The sequence below is a fragment of the Athalia rosae genome, chromosome 3, assembly GCF_917208135.1.
Source record: "Athalia rosae chromosome 3, iyAthRosa1.1, whole genome shotgun sequence".
Taxonomy (NCBI): domain Eukaryota; kingdom Metazoa; phylum Arthropoda; class Insecta; order Hymenoptera; family Athaliidae; genus Athalia; species Athalia rosae.
This window is the reverse complement of record NC_064028.1, coordinates 15,892,688-15,908,725: the sequence shown is the minus strand read 5'-3', so window position 1 is coordinate 15,908,725 and position 16,038 is coordinate 15,892,688. Positions and strand designations below refer to the sequence as shown.

The 16,038-nt window shown below is 40.7% G+C and overlaps 1 protein-coding gene across 4 annotated transcripts in view; it reads right to left on the bottom strand.

Annotated features, from left to right (window-relative positions):
- The window catches only part of LOC105690351, a 32,652-nt gene that overhangs the window by 10,678 nt on the left and 5,936 nt on the right, over window positions 1-16,038 (bottom strand). For all 4 annotated transcript variants that reach the window (XM_012408089.3, XM_012408080.3, XM_048652961.1 and 1 more), the window contains exon 3: window positions 7,900-7,970. In XM_012408089.3, coding sequence (XP_012263512.2) covers window positions 7,900-7,970 — 71 coding nt within the window. The remainder of the gene's footprint in view (window positions 1-7,899; window positions 7,971-16,038) is intronic.

Below are 16,038 nucleotides of genomic sequence, written 5' to 3'. Positions count from 1 at the left end.
ATATTTCTGACGCGTATTGGTGTCAATTTGTAAGTAAGGAATAACAATGACGGGTGTAGGTCGGTCAGGTGGGCCGTACGTCGGATGTACGGGGTGTTCGAATAGTCTTCGCAGTGGGCCACGGCCGTTGCCAAAGCGAATCGTATGTAGGGGAAACCGGGGCAAGTTGGAGGCTGGGGCAAGATGACGAATTAATTGTTTTTAGAATATTTTGACAGATAGCGCCGGGTAAGTTATCAAAAAGTGTTAAACACTCTTCTACGCAATAATATTTGCGATGTAGCTAGCGTGGCAAGGTCATCCGGCTTTTTTACGGAGGCATTGTGGTTTCAGACGTGTGCGAAGTAATATCTGGAGCTCAAGAAAATAGTTGTATACAACTGCAGATAAGCAAGATCGGACTTGTGAATTAATACTTTATTTCTACACGCATATAGATCCTAGAGATCATAGAATCTCCGAATTTTCACCAATGTACTTTTTGTGGGGTTCTTTTTTTGCAAATAGTGGCAAATGGGGCAAGATGGTGGGGGCAAGTTGACGGATCGTCCTTATCGAGATCTTTGCATGTTGTTCAGTTAATCGATATTTAGGCTACATACGATTGTGCAGCTCATTGAATAAATTGATAAATAAATAAATGAATAAATTTATTCACCATTCAATGTTGGCATGTTCTAATGTCGAAGGAGCAGCTCAGTTTGTTTGCGACCAGTGTTAATTATCACTATATGTATATCTAAGCTAAACTACATAAACTATGCGTATTTGTATTTTCATATCTTTTATGGATTTAAATGAACTGAAGTATATTTTGACGAAAAAAGTATTTTTTTAGGCCCATTAAATCAAAATCTAATATTCGTCAACTTGCCCCGATAGGAATTTGCAGAATTTCGGAAAAATGGAAATTACATAGTTTGTGAATGATCGAATTCAATGTCAATTTTTTTTTTAATAGCTAACATCTCATACTTTCGAAAAATACCAACAGATTTTGAAATTCGCTTACAATCGATTAAAAAACCGCACTTGAAGCTTAACGTCTCCAACTTGCCCCGGTCTCCCCTAACCTGTGTCGAGTGTTTCTGCACATCGGAGTCGAAATTTATTCCGTAAAAAAGTTTCCGCGTTCTTCAGCCGCCAGAGGTCATTCGTACAATTACCGGAGCCCGTCTCGCACTCGGGCGTCCATCTCGCTAACCTTGACCATTAATTCTAAAAAATTGCCAACTACAGAGCCGGCGACGATGCTCGTTCTGCAGCGAAGAAGAGAGTCACATCGAAACGGGGTGGGGGGCAAAAGGTACATGAATGAATGAAATACGCACATTACTCCGAAAAACCGTAAGGCAAATAATTCGCGTGGAATTTCTGAGAGCGACGGATGTATGTATACCTGTACATGTACACAGGTTGGCGGGAGCGCGTCATCATTTGCGGTACGAGGACCTGTGTAACGACGCTACGAAATACCTCGAAGAATGTAACGCGTAACGCAATTTTATATATATATTATTCGAGCGTCCATTTTCGCTTCGGGCTACACCCATAACTCTTTTCATTCCTAAGAGAAAGCTAGGGCACCTGAAAATCTCTCGTCTGTAAGGTACGCGAGTGTATCAGGTGCGCGCTAAATTGTGCGTAAATGTTTGCTCTCGCCGGTAGTGTTTTATTATGCAAACTCGCCACGAGTCGAGGTGTACCTTATGTCTAACTCGTACTTTATAGAGCTCTCAATGAAAAATGGGCGTTTTCAAAAAAAATCATTTCATTACGATATTATCTAACGACCTCGAGGAAGTCTGTAACTGTGTATGGATACCTTTGAATACTCGAGTTCGGGGAATGCGGTAAGAAATAATTTTATTGATTTACTTTTCAGTAACCTCAAGCCATAAAATAACCTTTCCAAAAAAGAATTTCAAAAAGATCAAAAAAGCAATAAATCGTTCGGTCGGTCAAATTCAGTTTTCGTGCGTACCGTCGAATCTGTCAATCGATCGGGCGTGACCTCCGGATTCCGATGATTCAATCAAAGGTCTTGAATTTTTCTGGAAGCGTTGGAACGTTGGGAGTTAATCGTTTCGTTTCAGGTCCGTTTAAACTCTAACGTATATACGCGCATATTCTTCCGTTTCAGCTGCAATAGAATTAGCTTCTCTATTTTTTCCTACGATGATAAAACAAAAGGTGTAACCAGCCACCCAATCGTACAGTGGTTTCTCGTTATCTCTCCGTCCATCTTTATCTCGTAGCGAAAATCCTCGTTCGTAGGCGGTTGCTCAACGAAACGTACGTACGTTTCTCGTGTGCATTGCACGGTGTGCGTTTGTGTGCGCGCGAGGCCGCGCGATCCGCGGAATACCGAACAGCTAGGGTGATAGGAGCTATACGGTGCTGCGAAAGGTTTTTTTTAGAGAACCTACCTTAAGGTGAGGGAATAAGCGACGGAGATCGAGATTCGATACCGCAACAACTCCCATTAAGATTCAGATCCCCTCGTCTCTGCCATGGAGAGAACCTTGTTTCCCAGACGTAGATACAAATTTGTATGGAGAAAAACGCCCACATCAAAACCCCTCGTTTATTTATATTCATATGTACACGTAAGTATGTAAGTTATAAAGATTCGATTGTTTAATAGAATCTATTAGTATTTGGTAGAAAATAAAATAAATTTTGTTATAAAAGATACCCAAAAATCATTTGTTTGATATTTTTTACTTTTATATTTATGTATTTTATTCTTTTTGTGAATTACGTCTAGAGTAAATAAGCAAAAAAAAAAAGTAAAAAATCTCAGATTAACAGAATTCAATTGATTTTACCAAAAAAAAAAACGATATAAATATAAAGTATGATTTTTTTTCGCAATTTTATTGGAAAATATTTGAAATTTTTGATTGATGTCACTTTTGATCGCAGATATCTTTGAAATGGTTGATCGGAGGAACTTTGACCTTCGAACGTTTTTTGTAGAGCGTAAAATTTCCTATAAAACCTCTCACTGGGATGTTGCGGAAACAAGCGATTCCGAAGTGATTAAAATTCAAAAATGAAAAAAAAATCTTCCCGTGTTATTTAAATGGAAAAACTACAAATGGATAGAGGCAAACCTTCACATCAATATTAAGGGCTCTAATGGGAGTCAAAATTTTTGTTTTTAAATGTACTTTCAACTTTTCGACACCATCGAGGAAAAAAAAAAATATTTTTTTTTTTTTGAAACACCCTAGTAAACACGTGCATTACACACCACATGCAATCAATGCAATTTCGGAACGCTTTTCCAGAATCAGCTGTATAAATACCTGAAACGAATCGAGCGCATGAATATCCGCTACGCATACTTCGAGGGCCGTCCCTAAAGTTTACCGAATCTTCGTACCTGTAATACGAGTATCATCGGGTCGATTGTAATTTCTTCAAAATTTACCACTACTGGTGGTGATTGCGTGGCAGAGATAATTTTCCCAAAGTTGTGCGCCGGGCAACTGATAACGCCCCTAGTCGCCGATAAAGTCAGTATAAGTGTAGTCAAGACCGTGTCCAGGTGTCCAAAAGATGGCTGTCCCCAAAGTTTAAGTTTTCGAACTACAATCGTGCTTATGTACAACGTACGTGAATACGGTACCCTGCTCATAGGAGAATCATTGAGCGAGAGTTAGAATATTTTCCAGCCATTTAAACGGTACCGGATTGCCCCCTTCCCCTATCTTTTGGTCCAGTTTCTATTAATTTCCACAATTCGTTGGCGAAATTGGCGGAATCATTTTACTGATCCATCGGTTAACGATATCGATTTTGTTTCGCGCGTATAGTGTGTACACGACGCACACATATTTACCGGACTAGTAATGATTTACGCGTAGAACGTGCGATAAAAGTGATTTCTCCGTGGAAAGAATCTCACGTACCGCTGCGCTGATATGTCCTGTGACACGGTTGCTTCGAAAACGGACTCCGTGCACCATTGCCGAACGTAAGCGTAGTCGAGGTAAGGACACGTATATCTATATGTATACTCACCGACTTGCTGTGCTTCGAATATACGCGTATACATATATGTATACAAATATAATATAACGCATGTTGCCTACATACTCAACGCCGTTCCATACGATTCGTCATTGCCAGTCAAACGTGTTGCGTGCACGATTACGTCGCACATGTACGTACGTACGTACCATACGAATAGCGCTTGTGAAATTCAAGGATCGTGAACGGTGCTCATCCTACATTCGCTCGATGTACAGAAGATAAAAACCGACTAACGAACAACTAAAAAATAGAAGAGAGGAAGAAAGAATCGTCGAATCCTTTGAACCGTTTCTCGTTCGAATTCTTTCAACGGAACGCGATATGAAATGAAAGAATTCGTGCATACAGGTGGATGATCCGATGTAATTTTAGAGAGAAAATCATCAGGTGCGTGAGAATAATCATTGTCGTTATTATTATTTTACGCATCTCGTTGCGATGACGTTAATTCGCGGACGTAGGTATGTATCGGGAGTCGAGATCGTCGAATTTGTGTGGGAGCTGTGAGGAGGATCGATGTTTTCCAGAAACGCTGCGGAGCGATACTTTCTTCTCACAAGGCCGTGATAATTGCAAAGGAATTCTCGAATATAACCGTCCGTTTATCATTCGGCCGATCGAAAACGACGCGAAATCTCGTACGCGAATACCTGCAGTGGTACAAAAAATGTCGGAAGTTCCCTTGCACGTATATGATCGAACGAAATCAAACACATGAACAAACAAACTATTTATAACTGAAAATGAAATGAAAGAGTAAGAAGATCACATGAGAAGGGACGGGAGGAAAATAAATCCTATCCAGCGCACACAGCTGCAACTGAATTCGTAATTAATGTAAGGTTAATCAAATTCAAATTAATACGTTACGATGTACGATAATCTACCGGATGTTTAGAGGTACATTTAGTTTATTTATTATCATTATCATTATTATTATTATTATTATTATTCTTATCCCTCGTGTACATCTCTCCGCAACACCGCGCATGCAACGTTACGTGGACCAATTCGTGTCAAATCAGCAGCGAGTTTTTATCCTCAAGATTTTGATCAATTTCTTTACTTTCCTAGGATTTTTAATTTTTAATTTCTCGATGATGTTAGTTTTCAATTTTTTTCACAGTAATTTCTTTTCTTTCTATCAACAATAGTGCGGCCGGCATCGGTCAGCTTTTAGTCGTAGCTTAATCCGATATGACGACACCATCTTCGGTGGTATGCCGCGAAGTCTTAACGTGCATACTAATGTCCCCGCATGACCAAGAGGTAACGCCCGCCTAGCCGAGAGAGCTGCTCGACCATTTCATGCCGCGGCCATAAGCCGTCGTCGTCCTATAGCTATCTTCTACAGCTCAACAACAACACTTTGCCGAGGAGTTTACGCTTTTACGAAGCACGAGTGTGTAATCGAACGGAGAAATATCATCGGCGGCAACACGCTCGTGAAACGGGCGAGGTCTCATAATAGCCACAAGTACGCGTAACGTGCAGTAGGCATAAATATTTATAATAATATAATTTATCACGACTACAAATAATGCGGAACAAGAAAACGAGAAAGAAACAAATCAAGATGAACATTCCATTCTCCGATCGGCGGAAGATCGATAATTTTTATATTCACAAAGAAAACGAGAAAATATGTACAAATATTGAAAACGTTCCATCTATCGCACGGAGAGGTTGGTTCGGATTTTCGCAAATTTTATACGATGTACGGTCGTCTTCAATTCAGAAAACGATTCTACTTCGAGCTCAGACTGTATGTTTCATAGTTGTGAGAACCGACAACGAGACTACGCGACTACCAGATGATACGTACGGATATAATTTTGCAACGGTTTGGAATCCTCGAGTAACTCGCCAGGCAGCCGGGCGGCCGAGAGATTTGCTAAATAGCGGGTGTTTCTTTCTCGAGGTGAATAATTCAACGTCTTGCCTTGAGAACGGCCGCGCGCGTAGGCCGTCCGATACCGTCGTCGGCGACCCGCGGGGACTTATAGAATGTCGTAATCTGGTAATACGACCGTTGCACATACGCGCGGGGCTTGGCTCGTGCTCGCCACCGCTGCCGGGGCCATCGACCAAACTTGTGCGCGACCTGAGAGATTGATCGAGAAACTTAAGAACGCGAAAAAACCGGCGAAAAGATGCTAACGTTCGTCGGAATGAAAATTATTCCGCCCGACGAAACGCGGTCCGCTTTCGACCGATCGTTGTTATTTTGGGTACATAGATTCTATCGATAAAGTCGCGGGTAATCAGTCTCGACGAATGCAATCGAAATCGCCGAACGCTTTCGAGAAATTAATGATTAGTTTCAGTTCCTTTTTACGTTATCACTGCGTTCGACTGTACAATAACGTAGTAAAAAGTAAATGAGAAGAATTCCGTTATAAATTCATGCGGTCGCAAGTAGGAACCATTCTTCATTGCCTCGCCCCGACATTCCTTCGCAAAGTCGTATTTTACGTTACACCTATATACCGCGTATAACCCGCAAATAATTTTATTAACTTTGCCGACGAGAACGACGTAGGTGTCGTGTATTCGTCCGATCGTATAATCGTCCAGTCGTATATAACGTTGCTTTTCGCGTGAATTCCAATCGCTCTCGTTATACCGTAGACACACGTACGTACGTAATGTACGAGGTACAACATCACAATAGTCTTGACCAAGGAATCGGTACAGTCTTCCGCGAAACGCGCGATCGGGACGCGTCTATTTTTTTTTTCCTTTTCATATTTTTTCACATTTTTTTTACCGAGGTCGTTAATTGCCCGTGTCGTTCTTTGATTTTTCCCTCATCGCGAGAGCGCGCGCGCGCGCGATTCCGCCGCCCGTAAAATAGGTTGCATACCGCGTGTCCCCGGCGAACGCGATCGCCCACGAAAGTTACATCCTCGCCGTTGGATTACGAGGACCTTGAAAGTTGAAAGAGTGCTCGCCTCTCTGCCAACGAACGTCACACGGAACACGAAACTCTGACGTAGAACGAGCTGATCGCCGGTCGATTCTATCGCGAGATTTTCTTCCCACATTTCTTTTGCGCCAAATCTAAATCGTACGAGTCGTGAGATTTTCAGAGCGTCTTGAACGTTCGTCACGTGTGCGGTCGGTGTCAATGACTCGGAAAAAAAAAGAGCGGATTTGAAACTTTGCTTTTTTTTTTTTAGTGCGAAGCAATTTCGGGAGAGAAGTAAAAAAAATGTAGCAAAAATCGGCGAGGATCGCGGATCCGTGAAAATTTCCATCGCGGTACAACGGCCGGCTATTCCCAAAATATAATTACGGATGATAAGTGAGTTAGATTTTAGAAATCTATCGAACGCGCGAGTCATGTATTCGCGAGGCATTTACCCGGTCGTTTTTTATTTATTTATTTTTATTTTTTTTTTTCTTTTTGCTGAAAAGTCGCGCTATATCGAGACCCGTAGATACAGTTTAATGGTATCGTAGACATAAGGATGTGTTATGCCAGAGTTCCGGCGTTGCCTTATGGATAACGGAAGTTGCATGGTACCGGAATTATTCATTACCGGTGCCGGTTGCCATTGTCTCGATCTCAAGTTTCATCGGTATACCCGGAGCGAGTCGCGGGTATTATGTGTACAGGTTTTATTGACCCCTTCACACCCCGCGGGTCGTGCACGCGAGCAATTTCATTTCATAAATTTTATCTTATTTTCCCTTTGCCTCTTCTCCGTTCGTTCGGAGTACGCGTATCGCGATAAAACGGGCTTCAGGTATTAAAATGAAAAACCAACGGAATGAAAGGGGGGGATGCTCGGAGGACGGGGATGAGGAGAGTGAGAAGCGATTAAAAATTGTCTTAAACTTTAAACTCACCCTGTGCGGGTACGCCAAATGCCACGTTATGTTGAAACTGCTTCCACTGAGAAAGGACGTTCTGATGTCACCTTGAAAATAGAAAAAAAATTAATTCCGGAATACCCGTTAATTATATGCGCGTTGTACTGCAGCGGACGTATATATACGTGCGAAAAAAAAACAAAAATAATAAATACATTCTGAATCATCGCTAAATTTATCGCTGTCGTTTAATTATTTCGAGAATCGTTGTGCAGTGTACACGTAATTTGAGCCTCTGAAATTTTTCTGCCTCTACTATTTCGCTTTTTTACCAACGTTGACGGTGTACAAATTCTCGTCTCTAGTTCTGAGACACCCTGTAGACGTGATATCGTTACGATTGTTTCGAACCCATCAGCTGCAAATACCACGACGGTAAAATGCAGCGCGATCTGATCGGCAACTTGTAACGAAACAATTATGATCATAGCGTTCTTGATGAAATTTTCCGCGATCCTATACCAATTAACGGTGTTTCCTGAACGAAGTAAATCGATCGGAAATTTTCACATTTACCAATCAATCACTGTAACGTACAATGCGTCGGACAAGTTTTGAAGACTTCCTGTTCCTGAAAATTTTACCATCGTCGTCGCGAATTGGGTTACCCCTTTTTCATTGCAACGGAATTTTCAATACGTACTCGACGTATACTCTAAAAAAATAAAAATAGAAATCTGACAAAAAAATTTACACCTGCAGCACCGCGGCCTCGTTCACGAAAGACGTTAAAATATTTCCAACGTAACCGTATAATATAACGTGGCGTCACAAAAAATCTGTGCATGAACTACATACGTATACGTATGTATTGTCCGTAGATAAAAAGTGCGAAGTGTATCAGGTACACGGTATTTACAACAGCTGGGTGTAGCATATGCGTAAGTTTACGAAGATGCGAGTTCCCCGGTTTTAATGCGCATTGCAGTAGGTACTTGAGTAGTAAATTCCTGCGAGGATTGCCGTAAAATATATATATATATATATATATATATGTATGTATGTATAATACGAACGGCGAACTAGGATCATATATTGTATACGTTATAGGTACATATTTATACATATTTACCGCGGGTATATTATACGTCGACGTTTCTGCAATGCATAACGCGGAAGTAAGTTACAACAAAATTTCGCGCTGCAAGCGTTCTCCCGCTGCTAATTGGTACGCGAACGTATAGCCACTCGGAGAGTCTCTCCAGATTCCATATTATGTTATTATATTTAGCGGTGATCGTTACGTGACGGATCAAACGGAATATCGCAGGTATCGCCCGGGTACACCCCGTATGAATAATATGTATCGATTTTTAATCGGCTCTCAACCGCGTAGATGTGGCGGCCCGGTGGCGGTACGTACTGCAGAAGTTGAAGAGCCGGTTGACTCCGTTTCTAATCGCGAACGTGGTAAATATATATATATATGTATATATATAAAGTAATTCGATCGAACAGGTTGAACTTATATTTGCCGCTGTTTGCGCCGCTTACATTGCTTCTAATGCAGCTGGTTGAATATATATAGCGAATCGCGCGAAAGTCACGATGATTTACGGAATGGAATTTTCTAACTGCTGCCGCGATCTCGCTAATAAAGGAAAATCAGCGACCGTTCCGATTCGTCGATATTATCGATCTATTTACAGTAAAACATTTTGCGCAACCTTCGCCAATCTTACAAGTGAGATATATATAGACGCGACGTTATACATTTTCACAATCGCCAGAACTCCTTTTTTCTTATCAATTATTGCAAGTGCGCGTCATTCGCTTTTTTCCATCTAATTTTTTTATCATCTCTCACTCGTTGTCGGTCACTCGATCGTCGCAATAAAAATGGCGAATGTCAAATGACAAAGCGAATATTCGCGAAATCGGCTGCAGCGGAAATTGATTGAAATCAGTTGCCAATCGGATAGGTGTATACCAACGGAATCGCCTTGACGCATTTGAAGAATTCATTACATCGATTGGTAGAAAAATTCGGATTTCGTTCCGAAATGCACGGTGGATAGTATATATGTATAATGTAAATGTAAATATACGAGCATCCAATAACCGACGAGTGTCAAATTTCTCTTCAACTTCCATCCCTTCCGCGTATATCGATCACACTCGGTGTTCACGTATAATTTCGTCAATTTTTGCAACCGGATCAGCGAATCGATATTCAAATTTATGCAAACTTGCGATTATTATTCCAAAACAGATATATGCAAATAAAACATTCCTCGAGCAAGTGTATACGAGTGAATACCTGCACGCTGCACACCTGTCAAACAATATCCATTGAAAACGCGCGAACTTGAATTAAAAATCTCAAGTTCAACCGCGGCGACAACCCAATTTTTTTACCTTCAGCCGTGCGAAATCTTCCTACACGGTCGTGATCGAATCCCACGTATAATTTTTTGCTAATTACTTACAGGTATAGCGTACCTGGCTGGGTATACATACACGCGTCCACGTTACGGTGAATTCATTAATGGGCCATTCCACGTGAACCGGATCAGTCACCTCTCAGATATTTTTTTAATTTGGCATGTCGATTGTCCATGGGGAGTTAGATTTTTGTGCCAAAGGATTTTTGAATTAGTGCAAATTTCGATTTATTATGAACAATCGGAAAATTGAGAGGCGGTTTCTTTAAAAAATCATAACTTCGTCAAAAATGATGTTAGATTTGATTTTTTTTTTTAAATTTACGCGGATGAGGCTATAGATTTATGAAAAAAATAAATCGTGCCGAAAAAGTTTATTTATCATTTGTTTATTTGACAATGAATTTTTAAATGATTTTTAAAACACTGATGGATAGCACCGAAAAATTTAAAAAAAATGCTGACATATACTTTGAACTATACTACAGCCTGTGAATTAATTTCAGAGATGCGTTCGGCTTTGTTTTCGAGTAAAAAATCATCGAAGTTGGCGGCGCGCATAAATTCGAGCTCGTCGACGCCTATGCGCGTGATGACGCGCGTCGAGCGACAGAGACCCTATCTACTCTCTACGGACGCTACTTGATGTACGCTCGACCGCGGTATTCACGAGTCATTTTCGCGATGATCGACACCGTTTAAAAATCTGAAAAAAATTCCATAGCTTCCCCATAACACGGCAAAGCCATAGAGTGAGTTTCAGAGATGTGTTATTTCTCGTTCTCGAGATATCCGGACGCATTGGGACTTTCCATGCTCGCTACTTGGTAGACACTCGGCGGCGGAATTCACGAGTCATTTTCGCGATGATCGACACCGTTTAAAAATCTGAAAAAAATTCCATAGCTTCCCCATAACACGGCAAAGCCATAGAGTAAGTTTCAGAGATGTGTTATTTCTCGTTTTCGAGATATCCGGACGCATTGGGAGTTTCCATGCTCGCTACTTGGTAGACACTCGGCGGCGGAATTCACGAGTCATTTTCGCGATGATCGACACCGTTTAAAAATCTGAAAAAAATTCCATAGCTTCCCCATAACACGGCAAAGCCATAGAGTAAGTTTCAGAGATGTGTTATTTCTCGTTTTCGAGATATCCGGACGCATTGGGAGTTTCCATGCTCGCTACTTGGTAGACACTCGGCGGCGGAATTCACGAGTCATTTTCGCGATGATCGACACCGTTTAAAAATCTGAAAAAAATTCCATAGCTTTCCCATAACACGGCAAAGCCATAGAGTGAGTTTCAGAGATGTGTTATTTCTTGTTTTTGAGATATTATTGTGGCTTAATATGTCCAAGTAGCGAGCGCGGAGTCCCAATGCGTCCGGATATCTCGAAAACGAGAAATAACACATCTCTGAAACTTACTCTATGGCTTTGCCGTGTTATGGGGAAGCTATGGAATTTTTTTCAGATTTTTAAACGGTGTCGATCATCGCGAAAATGACTCGTGAATTCCGCCGCCGAGTGTCTACCAAGTAGCGAGCATGGAAACTCCCAATGCGTCCGGATATCTCGAGAACGAGAAATAACACATCTCTGAAACTTACTCTATGGCTTTGCCGTGTTATGGGAAAGCTATGGAATTTTTTTCAGATTTTTAAACGGTGTCGATCATCGCGAAAATGACTCGTGAATTCCGCCGCCGAGTGTCTACCAAGTAGCGAGCATGGAAAGTCCCAATGCGTCCGGATATCTCGAGAACGAGAAATAACACATCTCTGAAACTCACTCTATGGCTTTGCCGTGTTATGGGGAAGCTATGGAATTTTTTTCAGATTTTTAAACGGTGTCGATCATCGCGAAAATGACTCGTGAATACCGCGGTCGAGCGTACATCAAGTAGCGTCCGTAGAGAGTAGATAGGGTCTCTGTCGCTCGACGCGCGTCATCACGCGCATAGGCGTCGACGAGCTCGAATTTATGCGCGCCGCCAACTTCGATGATTTTTTACTCGAAAACAAAGCCGAACGCATTTCTGAAATTAATTCACAGGCTGTAGTATAGTTCAAAGTATATGTCAGCATTTTTTTTAAATTTTTCGGTGCTATCCATCAGTGTTTTAAAAATCATTTAAAAATTCATTGTCAAATAAACAAATGATAAATAAACTTTTTCGGCACGATTTATTTTTTTCATAAATTTATAGCCTCATCCGCGTAAATTTAAAAAAAAAAATTAAATCTAACATCATTTTTGACGAAGTTATGATTTTTTAAAGAAACCGCCTCTCAATTTTTCGATTGTTCATAATAAATCGAAATTTGCACTAATTCAAAAATCCTTTGGCACAAAAATCTAACTCCCCATGGACAATCGACATGCCAAATTAAAAAAATATCTGAGAGGTGACTGATCCGGTTCACGTGGAATGGCCCTAATGTATACCCGTGGTCTATATTACCTCAAGGTTTTCGATCGCTCGCGATTGAAAAAAATAAATAAATAGAAGACTACATCCAATCCTTATACTACAACGTTCTATTCTGCGAAACGTTTGAAGAACGTCGGAGTAGCTAATGAATAATATCTATTCGAGGACGGCCGTTTTTTAAATTAGATTTTTTTTTTTCTCCACTTCTCAATCTCTTCAAGTCGGGTGCGGATCTCTTACGATGCCGGGTACAAAAAATATGGAGTCGCACAAAAAAGCTTTCACAATTTTTCCACTTTTTTTCCTCCTCCCATTAGAGGAAAGAAAGGGTTCAAAATTTTCTTCAGGATAATCGCGAAGATAAAATATTTATAACTACCTTCTTTTATCGCTCGATTTTCTGCTCCGAAGCTCCGAAGGAGGCTCCTGCCATTTTACGTCATTTTTTTCGAGCAAAAAATGGGGAAAGAAAAGTTTACCGAAGGGAAATCGATTAGAACGCGTGCGATGACATAATATTTGCGCGGTTTTTGGAGGCGCCGTTTTTTTCTTTTTCGTTTTTTTCTTTCGTCGTGGCGCGACCCCGTAAATATGACGAAGTACCAACCGCTTGAACTTCGCTATGCAACAAACAAGGTATCATGGGAAATATCTTTCTTTTACACCGAGGAATTCCATGGTGTTGGATTAAATCTTTAATTGAACCTTATACCCGGTGTTGGCGTATTAACGGAGCGCATTCTATCCGTACGTATAGGTATAGGTATACATATAGGTACGACGTCGAGCCAAAGAATTGTGCAAACAATATGTGTATACACATAATAGGTACATAGGTATATATACGCTATGTATAAAGAGGTGATTATACCGGAAATAAATACGTCTGTATTATAAGAATTGAAATGAATTGCAAATCGTTAGTTCCATCCCAGAGGTTTTTACACTTTCTTCACTTAGTTGGCTGACGCCAGCTGCGAGAAAACCTCCCCGCCGCTTATTATTTTCATCTGAATCTGCAGTTTTCTCGGTGGCAATAAGCTGTAACATATTTCGTCACAGTATACCGTATATACATTATCTATAAAATGTTTCCTCGTTATTCAGCTGGAAAATAGTCGGTTGATCGTTCACAACTGTTCTCACAGTCGCCGTTTACAATCCGGATAAAAAAAAAATCAAAAAATGGATCTGTTCTATTGATTATTTTAGACAGAGTCGTCATTTTTTTCGGTCAAACCACCTGCTAATTCCCTTGTACGAGCAACGAAGATTTTGTGAAAGACTTTAACTCTACGATTTTCAAAAAAAAACGCGAAACAATTCAACATTGCGAGTTTCGGAAAACGGTAAAAAACTCCTCGACTTTTTTCGGCCGTCGTACCGACCGAGTGCGATAAAAAAAAAGCTGCAGATCACAAGAGATTCTCCGACAGGATTATCGTTGTAACCGGCCACTCGTCGAAAGACAAAAATTATGCGACCTTTGAGGAGATTAGAAATACCCTAATTCGGTCTAATAATAAATACTCGTTAGTTTTCCAGTGGGACTCTAGATTCGTACGATTTTTTTTATTTACTTGGTTCTTTTTTTTTTTTTTTTACCCTCAAGCGCGAAGAAAGCTCTGGAGGTGTTACGGGGTGAGGAGTTCAAACAACGTTGACTCTCGTAAAACGTAAGGACGCTCCCGAAGCGTGTATAAAAACGTACGTCGTATACAATATAGATAATTTATTTTCCTTTCACGCGATGACGAATAATACGGGCGCATACTCGCGCTCGTACAAAATAAATTCCGTTATATTTATTCCATCGCGCGCGCATAACTCGAATTGCTCGTATGCAAATTCGAGCACTTCGTTCCTCGGAGTCGTTCTAACGGTGTTTGGCACAGAGTGCAACCTGCTTGTACGTACAGCCATATTTTTTTTTTTTCATTGACTCGTGTTCATTTATTTTTTTCATTCCATTTTTTTTTAATTTTATTTTCATCTCCTCGTTTTTCTTCGATCCCGAAGACGTCGTCGGTACCCGCGCTACGCCACTGTACACACCCTGCAGTGCCGCCCCGCGCCTGATTTTGATAATGATTCGTAATTTTATCCGTTAATCTAGTTTTTTTCGCGTCTCGCGCGTTGTTTAATTTCGTTATCTCTCCTTACGTACGCACGTCCTTGTCTTTGACCTTTCGCGATCTTGAAATTAACCGGTAGTCGGTGTGTGTATTATGTAGCTCTGGCGACTTCTGCAGAAGCAAATAATACACACACACGACTCATAGATAAATTAAACACACACACACACACGTACACACGTGGCATACATACGCGTTATGGTTATGTCGCTTTGCTCATCGTATTCCCAAGGTACAAACTGAATATACCAGCTACAGAAACTTGATCTTGAAAATGAGCTTCTCGTCGTAATATTAACGAGACGAGGGGCGCCTGTATTATAGCTCGGCTGAATTTCAGGCCGGAGATATCGAATTTCATAATTTCCTACGTACATAACTTCCCACCGTCTTCGATACGACGCGATAAAATATAGTTTCGGATTTGCGATCACATCCCGTCCACGGATCTCTTACGTTTCTTTGATTTATTTTTTTATTTCTCTCACACCTTCGCTGCGCCATTCCTAAAATCTAGAAATTCGAAGCTCTCCTCTTCACGATCGTAACGTTTAACTTCCCGAATACTCTTTGGAAAAACCTTGACGATCTTTTTTTTTTTACGAACAATTGAAAAAATCTCTAAATAAATAAACGAAACGAGATTCCGATCATATTACCAATCATTATGAAAAATCTGCTAGTTGGAAAAGAAAAATGATATCGTGATTAAAAGTGATATATAATAAGGGTTATTTTATTAACAATTTTTTCTATCATTTTTCTTATCGATTCCCTTACATAATTACACCGTCGTACATGTCGATGTAGACAGAGATAACGGTCCACCGCAGGGTTATGAGGTATTCAGCCAACCTGGTACGTGACTACCGTATTTTTTACAATTGTCGTTTTATTGTTCGTTCTTTTTTTTTCTTACATTTTTATTCCTTCATTCATCCGAGGGCATTGTATCGATGGAAATGAGAAACGAACGGAGCAACGCTGACGAGAGCGCGCCGACACGACGGCGATATTACAAGCGCAAAAAAAGAACGTAAGCCGTGAAATAGAGGCGCGGTAAATTTTATACTGTATACAGGTTGATTCGCCTCGAACTTCGAGAACGAGAGGAGCCCTATTACGTCCACGCGACGCACCTCGGTGCTCGGTAAAAATTG